The following is a 20998-nucleotide window of genomic DNA, read 5'->3' as shown; positions in this document are numbered from 1 at the left end:
CGTACAACACGAATGGCGGTGGGCATATTGGCTTGCCCGGGAGTTTCTCCAGTTGAGGCTGTGTTTACAAAACGGCTGTCAAGAACTCTTTCCTTGCAGTCGCCGGTGAACATATTGCACGAGCGCCAAATACTTTCACCTAGGTTGCGAACACGGCCGAGTAGGAGTGTTACCACTGTTGCCATCAGCACGAGGACCGTCACAAAGGACACGGGTGTGGCTGATTTTGGGGTGACGTCATTCGATGGTGACTCGTGTGGGGTACGAGTCAGGGTACTCAGAGGGGGTGGAACCTCAGCAGAAGTAGTGTACACGTTTCTGGCTGATAGGGGGATCACGTCGTCGACTTTATGAAAATCGGACCACAACTCACTTTTTGCGACACACTTGTCGCAACCACCACACGGCAGATCAGCGAGGATGGATGTCCCGTCATAGCACGGGCAATCGTCGGGGTCGCACGGCACCCTAGAGAGGGCATCTGCGTTGCCATGCTTCTTCCCCGCACGATGTTCGATCTTAAAGTCAAACTGGGCCATGATCTCCAGCCATCGGGCCATTTGGTCCACTGGGTCCCTGAAGGACATTACCCACCTCAGAGCACTGTGGTCAGTCCGGATCAGGAACTGTCTTCCAAGCAAATAGTGCCTGAAGTACTGAACAAAAGTCACAATGGCGAGTAGTTCTCTTCTGGTAGTACAGTATCGCCGTTGTGTTTTCGTCAGGGATCGGCTAGCATATGCTATCGGTCTTTCTTCTTCTCGTTGCGTCTGGTCACACCACTGAAGTTGTGACAGGGTTGCCCCGATGCCGGTATCAGAGGCATCGGTGTCGATGATGAAAAGTCCATCGTTGTTGGGATAAGACATTATTTCGTCACAGGTCAATGCGGCCTTTAAAGTGTCAAAAGCCGTCTGACAGTCAGGGGTCCACTTAAACGTCTGTCCGGCCTCTAACAGACGGTTTAAGGGGCTTGCTATCGTGGCAAACTTGGCGATGAACCGACGATAGTATGAGCACAGTCCAAGAAAAGAGCGGACGTCCGTGATGTTTTTCGGTAGTGGCCAGTTCTGGACCGCAGAAACCTTGCTGGGGTCGGGCTTCACACCATCTTGGGTGATGATGTGGCCAAGAAAGAGAACTTCCTCACGGAATAGCTCACACTTACTTGGCTTGAGTTTGAGTCCAGCCCTGCCAAGTCGCAACAAAACTTCATCAAGTCGTTCTATGTGTTCTTGGAATGTGGAGGATAGAATGATGATGTCGTCCAGATATATCAGAAGCGTTTTCCACTGCAGGCCTTTCAGTACAAGCTCCATGCAGCGCTCAAACGTGCTGGGCGCGTTACAAAGTCCGAATGGCATTGTTACGTATTCATACAGGCCAGTCCGGGTCACAAACGCTGTTTTCGGACGATCTGCCTCTTTCACCTCAATTTGCCAGTATCCGGACTGCAAATCGAGCGTGCTGAAGATTTTAGCCCCGCTGAGGCAATCTAGACAGTCATCAACACGGGGTAAGGGGTACGCATCACGACGCGTCACATTGTTCAATTTGCGATAGTCGACACACGGGCGGGTTGTACCGTCCTTTTTCCGCACGAAAACCATTGGCGATGCCCAAGGGGATGTCGACTCTCTGATGACACCTGCCTTGAGCTGACTCTCGAGAACTTTCTCCTCCTCGCCCTGAAATGCCTTGGGGGGACGGCGGGGAGGCTGGCGTATGGGGCGAGCATCGCCAGTGTCAATAGCGTGTTGCACTACTGATGTTCTGCCCAAGTCCTCTGGGGACTTGGCAAAGCTGTTCTCGTGTTTGGATAATAGTTCGCGCAATGTCTTCTGCTGCTGAGGGGGCAAATTTTCGCAGCTCCGGTCATACAGAGAATTAAGATCTTCTGACCACTGACTAGAAGCTGCAGGAGAGTCAGGAGCGACAGGGACGTGTGAGTGGACTGCGAGTGTAGGCTGGTGTGCATGGACTCTACACGCACGTATCACGCGGAAAGCGTAATCCTCCTCGTTGTTCTCATGCTCGGCTATGAGTTCTATCTCATCAATCTCATGCAGGTATCCAAGCGCCGTACCCGCTTGGAGCTCAACGTCCTCGGGTGACGTGTTCATGAGTCTGACAGGTATGCCGATATCTTTTCGGCTGGGGTCAACAAGGGAACTGCCGACCACGAGACATTGCGTTCGACTTTCGCTTGGTGCCGGTTCTACAACTGCAAAGTTCGTGCCAAGTTTTTGATCGTCAGCGACACCTTCCGCTATCCACTCACTGCATGCGGGAATGACGGTGGTCTCTTTCAGTGCGATCTTCACGGCACATGGAGGAGTGCCTTTGATCGTCCACTTGAACCAGTTACCGGCAATTCGTATGCCGCCTCGTGCTTCTAACACGCAGTCATAGAAATAGAGGAAATCATAGCCGAGAATTCCTTCGTCTCCAATGGGAGCAACATAAGCGTCCCACTGGAAACGTTGCTGTCCAATGGCCAAGTCGATTGTGGCCACGCCTTGGATGGCAATATGTTCATTGTTCGCAGTCTGTAGTTTCAAGGGCTCGCGAGGGGGCTGAAGATCAGGTCGTTTTTCGTCAGGAATTCTGCTGAAAAGTTCTGACGAAACTACAGTCACTGCTGCGCCTGTGTCGACTAAGAGTTCGGTCTCTGCACCGTTGATTTGCACCTGCAAAAATGCAGATATGCCACGGAATGGCTGTCGGGCCATTCTGATTATGTGTTCAGAGGGTGGGACCGTTACCAGGCCGGACGGCACGGTCCCAGTTAGTTTTCCGACTTAGGCTGAATGGCGACAGCCTCTTTGGCTGCCAGCTCAGGGCACTTGTTAGCGAAGTGGCCCGGTTCACCACACTTGAAGCAAGTGGAGTCAGATTTGCTTTTAGCATCGTTTCTGTCAGTAGGTTTGGATCCAGCTTTTGGCTTTTGGCCAAACCCATTTCCTTTGATCAACTTGACTATGCCATTTAATCGGCGATCAAGGTTGTCAGAAAACTGCTTCATCTGCTTCTGCGTGACGAACTCCTGCTTTGCCGTCGCCTTAGTGGCTGAAGCCGCTCCTTCGTGCTTTTCGGCAGGTTGAACAGCGTGAACGCGAAGGGAAGTTTTCCCGGTGGAGAGATTTTCACGCAGACTGGTGTAGTTTTCAACGGCTGTTCTGGCCTCCTCCAGCGTTTGGGGGTTTGTCATGCCGATCGCTACGGTGGTTTGTTGATCGGGGAGCCCCTTTAAGAAATGTCGCAGGGCAATGCTCTCCCTCGTGTCAGCATCGGCTGTGGGGTATCCTCGCATGACAAGGCGGCGGATGTCCGCCACATATTCAGTCAGACTGTCTTTTGGGGACAGTTTCTTGGCTTCAAGTAGAGTGAGCCATGCGTTCTGAGTTCGCCTTTCTGCGAATCGGCTTTCCAACGCTGAATTGAGTTTATCAAAGTCATTGACAATGGAGGAGTCGAGTTGTAAAAAAACGAACTCGGCAGCCTTGCCTTTGAGGCTGCTCATGAGACGAAATTTCTTCTCCTCCATTGACCATTCACAGGCCTTTGCGAGGGCCATGAAAGGTCGAATGAAACCTTCCCATGCCCCAGTTCCATTGAATTCACCCTGCCTGGGTAAAGGGACTTCAAAGTTTTTGCTGGATTTGTCCATTTTATTAACTCGTACTGAGGATTCAAGGGGCTCAAAGTCTTTCACAGGGGAAAGTGTGGCGGTGGATGTGAGACTGGGTTGCGCTGGGGAGTCGCTCAGCAGACTCGGTGACTTCTCTGGCTGGGACTGGGGTGTAGAGGGCGCACTCGACTGCGTCAGAGCGGTGACCCGTTGCTCTGCTTCCGCAGCCCGCTTCTCTGCCTGGTCAAGTCGCTGCCTGAGAGTTTCCAGCTGGTCCGTGTGGTCGGCCAGGGTGACTGACTCGAGGGATAGGTCAAGGTCATCTCCCGCAGCCGAAGCGTTCAGCCGCCGCGATTTTTTGTACTTCTTCGGCATGGTCACTAGACGTGCAGGCTGCACGTACACTGAGTTCTGTGGTAGTTCAGAGAGTTCACGAAGGAGTGGTTGCTATAGTAACTCGGGCATATAGAGTAACCGCAGTCGCACAGTTTCGTGTACTGGTACATGTACACATGCATATGACTCGCGTTCAAGCTACTTGGTGTTGTAACTTGCTTGAACAAAGCTAAATTCGAGCAATAAGTGTGATCGAGTAGTATTACATGTACTACAGTATACTGACATAAGTTTAGATCCCACCGCTGCCGCCAGTGTTGCGTTCCCTAAATATCAAGTCGATGGTAGCATGGACTTCATTAGTGTCTACGGGATGTGATATTTGGGGTCAACAATTTATTAAAGGGTGGACGTGAAACAAAGGGGTTTGGGTGACAGTCAAACTGTATGGTTGGTTTATTGCTCTCACTTCTCTTCATCAAAGTTCAATAGGGATTTAAAGAAGGTGTAGCTTAACATGATACAACACACAAAAGGCAAAGTTATAGAGAGGCGAAGTCGTATATGAGTGTAACTAAACTACGGTTTGGCAGGACCATTGGAAATGCAAGTCAGACGGAGTGGGTACGGTACGTGTGTGTAGCATCGCACAGCTAGGCTACATTCATCGGGCCGGGCCGTGGTGGGAGCTGTCCCGGACCACCACGGTGACTAGCAAGGGCTGGACGGGGCCAGCGCCGGTATGTACCGACCGCACTGCCGCTCAGACCGCAATGTGATGAGCGCAATGATAAAGTCGCCGCACTGTGTACCATTGGCTCAGCGTAGAGACGGGGAGGACTGGGCTAGTTAGCAGGACAAGGGTGGCGGGGGACACGGGGGTGTCTCGCCCGGCAATCGGTTCGGACGTAGCAGTGACGGGCCGCTACGACTCTCACTAGCACCCTGGGCTAATTCGTACCGCTCTCGCATCGGTCCAAGCTAAGCTAGCTGGCCATTCATATGGTTACATTTCTTCGCCATAAGAATGGTTATTATCGCACTTCTCTCGGTAAGGGTCCAACCGCCGCACTACGTTGGGTTCCGCTCTCGCAATAAGGGTTTGGTCCGCCGCACCTGACCGACGAGCTAAGGAAAATCTGCTCTATTTATAGGATTCTAGAGGCTTAGGAATTAATAAAATATGAGCGTCGCTGAACAGCTCAACCAATGAAAATCTTCCATCTCAAAGGGTCACATGACTTCCTGCTAAAGTCGTGCGCAAGAATCTAAGGGTCGTGTGTAGCAATGTAAAATACAGAATAAGAAGTCACGTGTACAAAGTGTAGAGCCGGGTGCATGAAAGTGCTTACCCGGTCATCTCTAGCGAATGATTGACAGTTACAAAGTTTGAGGTTTCTGGACATTAGCATTTCAGGGAACCTTACCACGCCCAACCACGCAGCCACATGGAGGGGAATTTCGACATGCCAAAACTGAGCAGAGAAAACACAAGGATAAAGGAGTGAAGGAACACGCGATCATGCCAGAGTACAGCATGAATAACTTAATACAAAATTAGCGTCTCTGCTACATGTCCATAAGGCATAGCTGAGCTAAATAAGAGACCCTGAGAAATGCAAGGACCGAGAACAAGTAAAACTAGGGGGCGCTAGAATTCCAAGATTTGTGGGTGCGCAACAATACAAATGATTGCATTCTTTATAATAATTTTACAAACACAATACATGGTGATAATTAATAATCATTAATTATTAAATATTATCATCTTATTATTAGACATAGTGATGCATAATTTTTACCATGCTTAACTGCACCAATGCTTAAATATTCTATTTGGATTTTTTTTAAATTTTATTTAGTACATACATTCACCTTCTCTGTAAACAATGCAATGAGGTGGTTGGGAGGATCTATAAGACAACATCCAGACAACTAGACAGTCTACGTGATCTCTACACATTCTCTGCTCATCAGATTTCAAGGTAGGACTTCTTGAGCAGTTAGTCATTTAGAAAATCAACACTACAAGTTGCTGATGTGGTCTTAACCCTAACAGTCCTCAATCCTTCAATTTCAACATGATTTTGCATACACCCAAGGGGGTTAGGGGACTTTGCATACCAGTCCAGAAAATTGTCAGTAATCCAAGTCTTTATTCAAGATGTTACCACAAGGGTTGATGTTATCATAGTGTTGCGTTCCCTAAATATCAAGTCGATGGTAGCATGGACTTCATTAGTGTCTACGGGATGTGATATTTGGGGTCAACAATTTATTAAAGGGTGGACGTGAAACAAAGGGGTTTGGGTGACAGTCAAACTGTATGGTTGGTTTATTGCTCTCACTTCTCTTCATCAAAGTTCAATAGGGATTTGAAGAAGGTGTAGCTTAACATAATACAACACACAAAAGGCAAAGTTATAGAGAGGCGAAGTTGTATATGAGTGTAACTAAACTACGGTTTGGCAGGACCATTGGAAATGCAAGTCAGACGGAGTGGGTACGGTACGTGTGTGTCGCATCGCACAGCTAGGCTACATTCATCGGGCCGGGCCGTGGTGGGAGCTGTCCCGGACCACCACGGTGACTAGCAAGGGCTGGACGGGGCCAGCGCCGGTATGTACCGACCGCACTGCCGCTCAGACCGCAACGTGATGAGCGCAATGATAAAGTCGCCGCACTGTGCACCATTGGCTCAGCGTAGAGACGGGGAGGACTGGGCTAGTTAGCAGGACAAGGGTGGCGGGGGACACGGGGGTGTCTCGCCCGGCAATCGGTTCGGACGTAGCGGTGACGGGCCGCTACGACTCTCACTAGCACCCTGGGCTAATTCGTACCGCTCTCGCATTGGTCCAAGCTAAGCTAGCTGGCCATTCATATGGTTACATTCCTTCGCCATAAGAATGGTTATTATCGCACTTCTCTCGGTAAGGGTCCAACCGCCGCACTACGTTGGGTTCCGCTCTCGCAATAAGGGTTTGGTCCGCCGCACCTGACCGACGAGCTAAGGAAAATCTGCTCTATTTATAGGATTCTAGAGGCTTAGGAATTAATAAAATATGAGCGTCGCTGAACAGCTCAACCAATGAAAATCTTCCATCTCAAAGGGTCACATGACTTCCTGCTAAAGTCGTGCGCAAGAATCTAAGGGTCGTGTGTAGCAATGTAAAATACAGAATAAGAAGTCACGTGTACCAAGTGTAGAGCCGGGTGCATGAAAGTGCTTACCCGGTCATCTCTAGCGCATGATTGACAGTTACAAAGTTTGAGGTTTCTGGACATTAGCATTTCAGGGAACCTTACCACGCCCAACCACGCAGCCACATGGAGGGGAATTTCGACATGCCAAAACTGAGCAGAGAAAACACAAGGATAAAGGAGTGAAGGAACACGCGATCATGCCAGAGTACAGCATGAATAACTTAATACAAAATTAGCGTCTCTGCTACATGTCCATAAGGCATAGCTGAGCTAAATAAGAGACCCTGAGAAATGCAAGGACCGAGAACAAGTAAAACTAGGGGGCGCTAGAATTCCAAGATTTGTGGGTGCGCAACACTATTCCCCCTCGAGTTTTTTACAACGTCCTCGTTGTAAACGAAGGAAATAGAGTTCTTGTTCAAAAGTGGCGAAAAATTCACGAGTAGTTCATGGAAGCTGTAGTGTTCATTGGCAGTATAGAAAAAACACTAAGAGTTCAGTTCATGAAGACTGCCACCGCGTTTTGGGCTACCACTACGGCAAAAGCTAGTCTTATCTACAAAACTCACGAAACTAGTGATAACGCTGAAAAACAGAAAATAAAAATCATAAGCAAATTTCACCACTGGTCGTCCTTGTAACCATGGTACCAAAAAAAATTATTTCAAAACAAAAGAGTCATAATTAGTCCATACAGTTGCGTTGACGATGCTGCAGCTTGTTGGGCTGACGGAACTGGCGATCCAGCTATTATGCAATCCAGTGTGGACTGCAGCAGTCGTAACCTCAAGGGGACATCACAGCGTGTAATGTACATGTATGTGGGCTATGCGAGATCCCTATATCTCGCGGGTTTCTGGCGGGAGCGAGAACTTCTCCGAGTGGAGTCAGCAGGGGCCTCAGATGTCGTCGGGGGGGATGCTGTGGCTTCAGCAGGCGGCTGATGCTTTGGGACATTGGTGACTCTGGAGCTGGATTTCTCTTGGGGGTTGGGTGAGAGACTGTTGGGTTGCTCGCACAGGTCACAGTTTTTAAGCAAAGTCTTTTGCAGGTCTCTCATCCATTTGGGGATGTCATCATCGCTGTAATACCGCTTCAGCCGATCATGGTGAATGACTTTGGCTTTTCCGCGTTGCTTAAGTCTGATCTCAAAAAGGAGATCACTAAGTGTTCGTAGAACAATGCAAGGGCCTTTCCACTTTGCGTGTTTGAGTTTTGGCGACAATCCCGGGGTTTTTGTACTGTCGCGCATGTACACAAAATCACCAGCTCGGTAGTTCTGTTGGGCAACACGCGGATCATGGTCCTTTTTCTGGCGTTGTGCTGACTTGCCCAAATGTTCACGAACTAGGCGATGAATTTTCTCCATTCGCTGTTTCAGTGAGATGACATAGTCACATTGGTCTCGTGGTGCTTCATTGTTGGTTGGCCCACCGAGCACCAAGTCAATTGCAGTATGGGTTTCTCGACCGAACATGAGCATGTTTGGGGTGTATCCGGTCGTTTCATGCTGACTGCTTCTGTAAGCTGAAGTCAGGAGAGGGAGGTGAACATCCCAATTGCGTTGGTCGTCGTCAACGTAGGCTGAAATCATGTCAAGTAGCACTTGATTAAAACGTTCAGCTTGGCCATTTGATGAGGGATGATAGGGGGAAGTTCTCGTTTTGTGGATCTCGAGAAGTTTGCAGACTTGCTGAAACAGTTTGGATTCATAAGTTCGCCCTTGATCAGAATGGATATCGAGTGGGGCACCGAATCTGGAGATGAAATCGTAGACCAAACGATGAGCAACTGTCTCTGCTGTTTGATCTGGTATGGGGTATGCCTCCATCCATTTAGTGAACTGGTCACCGACAAGGAGAATATACTTGTTCCCTCTGACGGTTTCAGGGAGCGGGCCCAAGATATCGGTGACAAGTCTGTCCATTGGCGCACCTACTCGGTAGTCTTCAAGGGGAGCTCGCGGGGTGAGGTGTGGCCGCTTGCGAGCGCCACATGTAGCACATTTTCGGATCCACTCGCGCACTGACTCCTTCAACTTATACCAGTAAAACTGGCGTTTTGTCTTAGCTACAGTCTTCTTGACTCCAAGATGAGCAGATGTGACGGCATTGTGTGTTGCTTTGAGAACAGCATTCTGCAGTTCTTGTGGAACGCAAGTTGTTGCCATAACAACCAGAGGTTTCTAGTGGCTGGACTCTCGCGTGCAATTCTGTCTCTGCTCGGCCTTTGGGAGGATTGTGTTATCGAGTCAATGATGAAACTGAGGTCAGGATCTGCTCTTTGAAGTGCAGCAATTTCCTCTGTGGTGTAGCCGCCGACCCAAGATGTAGCCCTTCCGGCGCGGGGACCGACAGGGGAGCTCAAAGGGGCACGGGCGCTCGTGACCTCGTCATCTTGGTCGTCTTGCTGTCCAGTTGGATTTAATTGTTCTGTAAGTTGCTGCCCGGCACTTAAACCGGCATTGGCATCCGTGTGGGGGATGCAGGGCACGTTACAGTTCAACTCTTTGCCATGTGGATCAGAGGATTCAGTTGCAGGTTTAGTTCGGTTCGAGGGCCGTACAACACGAATGGCGGTGGGCATATTGGCTTGCCCGGGAGTTTCTCCAGTTGAGGCTGTGTTTACAAAACGGCTGTCAAGAACTCTTTCCTTGCAGTCGCCGGTGAACATATTGCACGAGCGCCAAATACTTTCACCTAGGTTGCGAACACGGCCGAGTAGGAGTGTTACCACTGTTGCCATCAGCACGAGGACCGTCACAAAGGACACGGGTGTGGCTGATTTTGGGGTGACGTCATTCGATGGTGACTCGTGTGGGGTACGAGTCAGGGTACTCAGAGGGGGTGGAACCTCAGCAGAAGTAGTGTACACGTTTCTGGCTGATAGGGGGATCACGTCGTCGACTTTATGAAAATCGGACCACAACTCACTTTTTGCGACACACTTGTCGCAACCACCACACGGCAGATCAGCGAGGATGGATGTCCCGTCATAGCACGGGCAATCGTCGGGGTCGCACGGCACCCTAGAGAGGGCATCTGCGTTGCCATGCTTCTTCCCCGCACGATGTTCGATCTTAAAGTCAAACTGGGCCATGATCTCCAGCCATCGGGCCATTTGGTCCACTGGGTCCCTGAAGGACATTACCCACCTCAGAGCACTGTGGTCAGTCCGGATCAGGAACTGTCTTCCAAGCAAATAGTGCCTGAAGTACTGAACAAAAGTCACAATGGCGAGTAGTTCTCTTCTGGTAGTACAGTATCGCCGTTGTGTTTTCGTCAGGGATCGGCTAGCATATGCTATCGGTCTTTCTTCTTCTCGTTGCGTCTGGTCACACCACTGAAGTTGTGACAGGGTTGCCCCGATGCCGGTATCAGAGGCATCGGTGTCGATGATGAAAAGTCCATCGTTGTTGGGATAAGACATTATTTCATCACAGGTCAATGCGGCCTTTAAAGTGTCAAAAGCCGTCTGACAGTCAGGGGTCCACTTAAACGTCTGTCCGGCCTCTAACAGACGGTTTAAGGGGCTTGCTATCGTGGCAAACTTGGCGATGAACCGACGATAGTATGAGCATAGTCCAAGAAAAGAGCGGACGTCTGTGATGTTTTTCGGTAGTGGCCAGTTCTGGACCGCAGAAACCTTGCTGGGGTCGGGCTTCACACCATCTTGGGTGATGATGTGGCCAAGAAAGAGAACTTCCTCACGGAATAGCTCACACTTACTTGGCTTGAGTTTGAGTCCAGCCCTGCCAAGTCGCAACAAAACTTCATCAAGTCGTTGTATGTGTTCTTGGAATGTGGAGGATAGAATGATGATGTCGTCCAGATATATCAGAAGCGTTTTCCACTGCAGGCCTTTCAGTACAAGCTCCATGCAGCGCTCAAACGTGCTGGGCGCGTTACAAAGTCCGAATGGCATTGTTACGTATTCATACAGGCCAGTCCGGGTCACAAACGCTGTTTTCGGACGATCTGCCTCTTTCACCTCAATTTGCCAGTATCCGGACTGCAAATCGAGCGTGCTGAAGATTTTAGCCCCGCTGAGGCAATCTAGACAGTCATCAACACGGGGTAAGGGGTACGCATCACGACGCGTCACATTGTTCAATTTGCGATAGTCGACACACGGGCGGGTTGTACCGTCCTTTTTCCGCACGAAAACCATTGGCGATGCCCAAGGGGATGTCGACTCTCTGATGACACCTGCCTTGAGCTGACTCTCGAGAACTTTCTCCTCCTCGCCCTGAAATGCCTTGGGGGGACGGCGGGGAGGCTGGCGTATGGGGCGAGCATCGCCGGTGTCAATAGCGTGTTGCACTACTGATGTTCTGCCCAAGTCCTCTGGGGACTTGGCAAAGCTGTTCTCGTGTTTGGATAATAGTTCGCGCAATGTCTTCTGCTGCTGAGGGGGCAAATTTTCGCAGCTCCGGTCATACAGAGAATTAAGATCTTCTGACCACTGACTAGAAGCTGCAGGAGAGTCAGGAGCGACAGGGACGTGTGAGTGGACTGCGAGTGTAGGCTGGTGTGCATGGACTCTACACGCACGTATCACGCGGAAAGCGTAATCCTCCTCGTTGTTCTCATGCTCGGCTATGAGTTCTATCTCATCAATCTCATGCAGGTATCCAAGCGCCGTACCCGCTTGGAGCTCAACGTCCTCGGGTGACGTGTTCATGAGTCTGACAGGTATGCCGATATCTTTTCGGCTGGGGTCAACAAGGGAACTGCCGACCACGAGACATTGCGTTCGACTTTCGCTTGGTGCCGGTTCTACAACTGCAAAGTTCGTGCCAAGTTTTTGATCGTCAGCGACACCTTCCGCTATCCACTCACTGCATGCGGGAATGACGGTGGTCTCTTTCAGTGCGATCTTCACGGCACATGGAGGAGTGCCTTTGATCGTCCACTTGAACCAGTTACCGGCAATTCGTATGCCGCCTCGTGCTTCTAACACGCAGTCATAGAAATAGAGGAAATCATAGCCGAGAATTCCTTCGTCTCCAATGGGAGCAACATAAGCGTCCCACTGGAAACGTTGCTGTCCAATGGCCAAGTCGATTGTGGCCACGCCTTGGATGGCAATATGTTCATTGTTCGCAGTCTGTAGTTTCAAGGGCTCGCGAGGGGGCTGAAGATCAGGTCGTTTTTCGTCAGGAATTCTGCTGAAAAGTTCTGACGAAACTACAGTCACTGCTGCGCCTGTGTCGACTAAGAGTTCGGTCTCTGCACCGTTGATTTGCACCTGCAAAAATGCAGATATGCCACGGAATGGCTGTCGGGCCATTCTGATTATGTGTTCAGAGGGTGGGACCGTTACCAGGCCGGACGGCACGGTCCCAGTTAGTTTTCCGACTTAGGCTGAATGGCGACAGCCTCTTTGGCTGCCAGCTCAGGGCACTTGTTAGCGAAGTGGCCCGGTTCACCACACTTGAAGCAAGTGGAGTCAGATTTGCTTTTAGCATCGTTTCTGTCAGTAGGTTTGGATCCAGCTTTTGGCTTTTGGCCAAACCCATTTCCTTTGATCAACTTGACTATGCCATTTAATCGGCGATCAAGGTTGTCAGAAAACTGCTTCATCTGCTTCTGCGTGACGAACTCCTGCTTTGCCGTCGCCTTAGTGGCTGAAGCCGCTCCTTCGTGCTTTTCGGCAGGTTGAACAGCGTGAACGCGAAGGGAAGTTTTCCCGGTGGAGAGATTTTCACGCAGACTGGTGTAGTTTTCAACGGCTGTTCTGGCCTCCTCCAGCGTTTGGGGGTTTGTCATGCCGATCGCTACGGTGGTTTGTTGATCGGGGAGCCCCTTTAAGAAATGTCGCAGGGCAATGCTCTCCCTCGTGTCAGCATCGGCTGTGGGGTATCCTCGCATGACAAGGCGGCGGATGTCCGCCACATATTCAGTCAGACTGTCTTTTGGGGACAGTTTCTTGGCTTCAAGTAGAGTGAGCCATGCGTTCTGAGTTCGCCTTTCTGCGAATCGGCTTTCCAACGCTGAATTGAGTTTATCAAAGTCATTGACAATGGAGGAGTCGAGTTGTAAAAAAACGAACTCGGCAGCCTTGCCTTTGAGGCTGCTCATGAGACGAAATTTCTTCTCCTCCATTGACCATTCACAGGCCTTTGCGAGGGCCATGAAAGGTCGAATGAAACCTTCCCATGCCCCAGTTCCATTGAATTCACCCTGCCTGGGTAAAGGGACTTCAAAGTTTTTGCTGGATTTGTCCATTTTATTAACTCGTACTGAGGATTCAAGGGGCTCAAAGTCTTTCACAGGGGAAAGTGTGGCGGTGGATGTGAGACTGGGTTGCGCTGGGGAGTCGCTCAGCAGACTCGGTGACTTCTCCGGCTGGGACTGGGGTGTAGAGGGCGCACTCGACTGCGTCAGAGCGGTGACCCGTTGCTCTGCTTCCGCAGCCCGCTTCTCTGCCTGGTCAAGTCGCTGCCTGAGAGTTTCCAGCTGGTCCGTGTGGTCGGCCAGGGTGACTGACTCGAGGGATAGGTCAAGGTCATCTCCCGCAGCCGAAGCGTTCAGCCGCCGCGATTTTTTGTACTTCTTCGGCATGGTCACTAGACGTGCAGGCTGCACGTACACTGAGTTCTGTGGTAGTTCAGAGAGTTCACGAAGGAGTGGTTGCTATAGTAACTCGGGCATATAGAGTAACCGCAGTCGCACAGTTTCGTGTACTGGTACATGTACACATGCATATGACTCGCGTTCAAGCTACTTGGTGTTGTAACTTGCTTGAACAAAGCTAAATTCGAGCAATAAGTGTGATCGAGTAGTATTACATGTACTACAGTATACTGACATAAGTTTAGATCCCACCGCTGCCGCCAGTGTTGCGTTCCCTAAATATCAAGTCGATGGTAGCATGGACTTCATTAGTGTCTACGGGATGTGATATTTGGGGTCAACAATTTATTAAAGGGTGGACGTGAAACAAAGGGGTTTGGGTGACAGTCAAACTGTATGGTTGGTTTATTGCTCTCACTTCTCTTCATCAAAGTTCAATAGGGATTTGAAGAAGGTGTAGCTTAACATAATACAACACACAAAAGGCAAAGTTATAGAGAGGCGAAGTTGTATATGAGTGTAACTAAACTACGGTTTGGCAGGACCATTGGAAATGCAAGTCAGACGGAGTGGGTACGGTACGTGTGTGTCGCATCGCACAGCTAGGCCACATTCATCGGGCCGGGCCGTGGTGGGAGCTGTCCCGGACCACCACGGTGACTAGCAAGGGCTGGACGGGGCCAGCGCCGGTATGTACCGACCGCACTGCCGCTCAGACCGCAACGTGATGAGCGCAATGATAAAGTCGCCGCACTGTGCACCATTGGCTCAGCGTAGAGACGGGGAGGACTGGGCTAGTTAGCAGGACAAGGGTGGCGGGGGACACGGGGGTGTCTCGCCCGGCAATCGGTTCGGACGTAGCGGTGACGGGCCGCTACGACTCTCACTAGCACCCTGGGCTAATTCGTACCGCTCTCGCATTGGTCCAAGCTAAGCTAGCTGGCCATTCATATGGTTACATTCCTTCGCCATAAGAATGGTTATTATCGCACTTCTCTCGGTAAGGGTCCAACCGCCGCACTACGTTGGGTTCCGCTCTCGCAATAAGGGTTTGGTCCGCCGCACCTGACCGACGAGCTAAGGAAAATCTGCTCTATTTATAGGATTCTAGAGGCTTAGGAATTAATAAAATATGAGCGTCGCTGAACAGCTCAACCAATGAAAATCTTCCATCTCAAAGGGTCACATGACTTCCTGCTAAAGTCGTGCGCAAGAATCTAAGGGTCGTGTGTAGCAATGTAAAATACAGAATAAGAAGTCACGTGTACCAAGTGTAGAGCCGGGTGCATGAAAGTGCTTACCCGGTCATCTCTAGCGCATGATTGACAGTTACAAAGTTTGAGGTTTCTGGACATTAGCATTTCAGGGAACCTTACCACGCCCAACCACGCAGCCACATGGAGGGGAATTTCGACATGCCAAAACTGAGCAGAGAAAACACAAGGATAAAGGAGTGAAGGAACACGCGATCATGCCAGAGTACAGCATGAATAACTTAATACAAAATTAGCGTCTCTGCTACATGTCCATAAGGCATAGCTGAGCTAAATAAGAGACCCTGAGAAATGCAAGGACCGAGAACAAGTAAAACTAGGGGGCGCTAGAATTCCAAGATTTGTGGGTGCGCAACAATAGCAAGAATCATCTCTAACAAGTACGCCTATCAGAGTTTTAAAGGACTGCATGTAAATGTATGTGTGTACATGTATGTATATCAATTTTAAAATTAGTATCAGAAAAAAATCATTTTTGTGGGGATTATAAATGTGAAGGTTTTCTTTTTTGGCGTGGGGTTGGACACTAGTCTTGCTGTCTTGTAAAGTACATGTACTGTAAGTATAATCATGTTTTAACCACATTTATTTGCAGGGGATACAGAACACTAAATGATTCTCATTGTGGGTCAAAAGTACATGTATGTTGTTGAAGTATTTTTAATTATTTATTTTAAGTGTTTTTAATAATTTGTTTAATGAAGCTGGGAACATGTTGTTCCTTTGTTTTATGCAGTTACCAAATTGGATCTGGACAGCAAAGAGCCAGTGTTGGTCTACAAGACATGCTAGATCTACCAACAGCAAAATCCTTGAAAGATTCCATCTTGAAAGTGAGACTTTTCAAAATTTCCTGTCCTAGCATTGTAGTTACAGATGTGGTGGAACAGTCTCTCCAGTTTCTTGTCCGTGTTCTTCTGTGCTCAGGTACAGCAGAAGTTTGACCTCAAAGTGTCATGAATGTGTGTGACAGCTGTCTATCAGTTGTCTATCACTCCCATATCAGCCTGTACAGTCAGAGTAGGCAATGTTCCAACTCAAGCTGAACAAGAAACCTTTTGACCTTCTAGGCACAGATCTAGGACCTACCAAGATCAATGGATGCTGACAATATTTATACATAACTATCTACCTGTAGTTACAAGTTAAAAGTGTCATTGATTGTGCATTTCTTGAATATGATTCTGAATTTTACCCAAATATTTTTTTGTTATTTTTGACTTCATACAGAGTCATGGGGATGTATACAGTGTAGTTGAAATGTTCCCCAATTTACATATAGTTGATTCTGGATAGAATTGTCCCGTTAGACAACTACTGTAGCTTTCTTATACCCTACTGCATGCAACAGTTGTTTCTTGTTTTTGCCATTATTCCTCCTTCAGCTTAAAAAAAAGAGTGAAAAAAATGGCCAAGCTTAATTAAGCTAAACTGATAACATGCTGATAATATATGTGCAATACTGTCTACATATGTATTTAATCTCTGTGTTAAGGTGAGAGTTTTTTTTTATTTGTTGGTGCTCGAATCCACCAACCTTCCAGATTCAGAACTGGAAAAAATAAAAAAAAAAATTATTTTGAGAAGTCTCAGATCCACCAACCAACAATGTACCGGTGTACATGTAAAAGACATTTTTTTTTTTTGCTCTGCTGTCTGACCCACGGCGAAGTCCGTGATTGCACTAGTGGTAAGGGATACCGGTACCTCTTTTTTTTATCACTTGAACATCGTTATCGGTCATTCCGTGTCAATTCAAGATGTTTTTGGACCTTACTGTCACAGGTTAATTCATTGTGCTAATTGGATTCCATGAGAAACCCCCAGAACCCAAATTTGATGTCAATTAGTTTTTGAGATATGGGTGCACAAACTTTTGACTAATTATCCGGTAGCTTGACCTGCTTTGTTTGGATAGCCATATCTTGTGAAGTAAAGCACCAGTATTTATATACATTATGATAAAGCTCTTGAAATGGCCTTCAATAATAGAATCAAATCAAAACTATTCAAATTGTTATGCAAATGTATTGCTTCTGACCTTGATTTGCAAAAATGTGTATTTTTAAAATGCATATTTTCTTTTTATTGTTAGGTTAAGATGTAACCAATATTTCCGGAAAGATTTAGGATGGGCACTCTTATAGTTTCTGAGTTATGTTTATTTGAACCTTGCCCAAACCGAAATGTATACATATACATTGAATTGTACATGTACATTGTAATGTAGGACTGTATATATGTACATGTACATAAAAACCATGTCACTGTGGTCGTGCAAAGTACCATTCATACCTCATGAGACTGACTCATGAGATAATCACTCTTACCCACTCAATTAGAAAAACTGACCAGTGGCCATAGCATTTGACCCTAAAAGAGCCAGGTTATTTTGGACCTCCCCCCCCTTTTAAGCTTGGCATGCATGTAGAAATGTTTATTATCAGTACCACTGTGAATGTTCAACTGACAAATGGCTTTGTTGTTACGGCCATTTGAAATTTAAGGCCTCATTTTTGTCATTGTAAGTGTATTCAGGACATATAATCTCTGGTTGACCTGTCCCGGAAAAATAAGTGCTGCGTGAGAATGGTACATGCACTTTGATTTTCAAAAATTAGTGTAAAAATGACAAACAGAAATTACTAAAAAATTACTGAAGGCTCAGTGCGTGAAAAAAAGCACTGTGATGGTATGAGGGAAAACTCCCCTTGCTTCTTTTAAGGTTTAGCTGGTAACAACCATAAACATTGCACTTGATGCAACAATGGCACGTGGTGATGACCAGTGTTTCAAAGCCTTCCAATGAGGGGGATTATCTCATAAGTCATGTCATGAAGTACACTTTGCACTGCCAGGGTAACATGGCTTTTAACTGTACAGAGCTACATGTATACATGCACATTACACTTTATATGCACATGTACATGTACCTTTTCATTTTTTTGGCCAAGGTTCAAATGAACGTACATGTAACTTATAAATCTTACGAATGTTCATCCTAAATCTTTGTAGAAATGTTGGTTACATCTTTAGCTAACAATTAAAAAATTATGCATTTTGAAAAGTTGCTTTTTTGCAAATCGAGGTCAAAGGTTATGTGTTTGCAAAATTTTTTGGTGGTACATGTACGTGGGATGATTTTGATTTTATTGTAGAAATGAAAGTGATTTCAGAGCTTTAATCTCTTTTATCTCTGTGGGCGCTTTACTTCAGGAGATATGGCTGTCCAAACGAAGCAGCTACATGTAGGTCAAGCTAATTAAGTCAACAGTTTGTTAACCCGCACCTCAAAAACTAATTGACTGATTGAAATGAAATTTCGGTTTGGGGGGATTCTCAAGGAATCCAGTTAGCACACCAGTTTTTGTTTCACTCTGTGAGGTCAGGTCCAAAGTTTGTTGAATTGACATGGAATAACCCTTTTTGTTTTTCTTGAGACCACAGAAGCTCTTTTTTTCCATTCTCCTCTAAAATTTGTCTTTACAAAAATCTGATTTCCAACTTATAACAAATGCTCACCTAAGCACTCATTGCACATTACTAAACATTAGGTGTGAAGCCTTAGAATGGTTGCCATGGAACAGCTCTTTCAAAATTACTTAACTGTTAATATGAAATTTTTTGCTCTTCTGTTAGACCCAAGTGATGATTTGTGCCTTGAATAATCGCATATTGAACATTGAGAATGCTCTGGAACTCAAGGAAGATGCTGAAGAACCTGCTGACATTCCAGCCTCAGGACACTACAACACCCCAAATGATCAGGACAACACAGCAGGTGGCATGAATAGCCATATCCAAACCAAGAAACTATCAAACAGTCAACAAGATCTGACTGCTGCTGTAAGCAGCATAGAGGAGAAAGAAAGCTCAGGGACAGTAAAGAAGGGGAAGCAATTCACTGCTGGCAAACGCTCCAAGGAAACTAGTACAGCCACAGGAAATAAACGATCTCGCTTCAAGTGACTTTTTAGAGAAATAACATGAGTACTAACAACGCAAGCTTCCTGGTTGTTTATTGTTCAATTAATGCATTTTGGTAATGAAACCATGGAAAGGCATCTTTTCTTATTTTACACTGAATGTATAAAATACCTATGATGTAGCATAATTTGGTCACTTGTCCATATCCATGCCCCCCTGTCTTTGAGTGACCACAAGAGGGTGCTATTTCCCACAGTTTTTGGCCTGGGTGCATAGACTACACTGATGACCTCATTGCTAGTCCAAAATGTGTACTAGCCTGTCACACTCCCCAAATTGTACATTGCCTTAATTTGGCATTAACATGTAGCACTGTTGACATAGCAACTAGCAGTCCATGCCATGCATGTTTTCATGTGTGTGAGTGCATGAAGTGCACTGTACAACAAAATTCACTGGACCAAACCTGTTTGTTTGTTGGGGACATTGTAGAAGTGTATTTAACATGGGAGTCATCCCCCCACTTTATTTGTGATGGACAAAAAATTAAAGAGGATTGTGAAGAATTGTTTGGACTCCCCAACGACTGAAATGTATTTAATATCACTCAAAAAGGGGAAAAAATAAGAAGCCACGTACATGTATATGCCATTCTGATGTAAGATTCTGCAGAAATGTAATACACGTTGAGATGTACATGTACAGATATAAATCTTTACCGGTGTGTATCATGAATATCGCCCCCTACGTGTATATAGAGTGCTATATAGTGTCAAGCCCCTCCTTCACCTGCTTTTGAATTAAAATTTCCATGGCTGGGCAACCCCCCCACACACTTAAATTCCTATGGTTTAATTGACAAAGTTCATATATTTGAATTGTGTTTTATCTTTGGTTGAGTTGTGTTAACCTTTACTTGATGTCTGTGCTTTTGTTTGCCTACTATTAATATAGTTTATGTTGACTGCCAGCTTGCATATATTGGATTTAGCACCAGCAATTGATCCATTTTAAGTGCTTATTAATTTTTAAAAAGTGAGATCTTGTAATGATGACTTTTGGCTTGTTTTTTCAAATACTCCCTGAAGTAGCCCTTGTCAGCCATTTATATGGAGGTTGCTTATAGAGTTTTGTTTTACAAGTGCATTGGATTTGCTATGGCAATATCTCAATTTCAGAATTTATCCTACATGTACACATGACACATACTGTACGTGTAGTTCAAAAATAGTTTGCATATGGCAATTCCTTTCTAAATATGTATGCTAAAGTTCTGGATCGGATGATGACTATGATGCAACTTGCCCTCTCAATTCTGTCAGTAGTTTTGTTCAATTCTGACCGAGAACTTTCTTAAAATTTATATAATTACCTGTCTTGATGATGGTGGCAACTGCGTTTGTATGCAAATCATGCTATTCCTGTGTAGTCTGGACATACCCATGTTTCCACATGTAAAGTTGTGGCCAAAAGTTTACATACCCTTTAGCAGAATACAGTTTTATTCTGTTTATACTTGTTTTCTCTACTATAATCATTTGTTTCATTTCTATAATTTTGAGCATTCTTCGTTATTTCCATCATGGGTTAATGCACCTTTTTCATTTTGGATGAATTTACTCCAAATTTCACCCATGACGTGACAAACATTTGGATCCACAGTTTATATATGGCACCCACCAATATTGTCAAATACTTTCTTTTTCCAAATAACTTGTCAGTCGTACAGGATAACCATGTATCAACAGCTTACAATACTCTGAAAGGATTTTTGCCCACTCTTCCTGACAGGATTGATAGTTTTCAGTCAAATTGGTGGGTTTCCCGTCTTTTGCAATTCATCCACAAACATGCTGTTGGATTGAAGTCCAGGCTTTGAGCCCACCATTGCAAAACATCAATCTTGTTCTACTGAAGCCCTCCAACAACCAACTTGGGAATGTGCCTTGGATTCTTGTCATGTTGGAAGTTCCAGTGAGGTCGAAGGTTCAGCTTTCAAGCAGCCAGTGTCAGGTTCCCTTGGAGAATTTCTAAGTACGTGTAGTCTT

General features: G+C 46.6%; 1 protein-coding gene across 1 annotated transcript in view; it reads left to right on the top strand.

Annotated features, from left to right (window-relative positions):
* The window catches only part of LOC110974910 (protein Mis18-alpha-like), a 38632-nt gene extending 18167 nt beyond the window's left edge, over nucleotides 1-20465 (top strand). Inside the window, exons 3-5 of the mRNA XM_022226868.2 lie at nucleotides 5830-5952; nucleotides 15760-15856; nucleotides 18663-20465. Coding sequence (XP_022082560.2) covers nucleotides 5830-5952; nucleotides 15760-15856; nucleotides 18663-18992 — 550 coding nt within the window. The 3' untranslated portion in view covers nucleotides 18993-20465. The remainder of the gene's footprint in view (nucleotides 1-5829; nucleotides 5953-15759; nucleotides 15857-18662) is intronic.
* Nucleotides 20466-20998: the final 533 nt, after the last annotated feature.

Source organism: Acanthaster planci, linkage group LG15 (genome assembly GCF_054643075.1).
Source record: "Acanthaster planci isolate LZ-2023a linkage group LG15, COTS_SCS, whole genome shotgun sequence".
NCBI lineage: Eukaryota > Metazoa > Echinodermata > Asteroidea > Valvatida > Acanthasteridae > Acanthaster > Acanthaster planci.
This window is presented reverse-complemented; position numbering and strand designations above follow the sequence as displayed.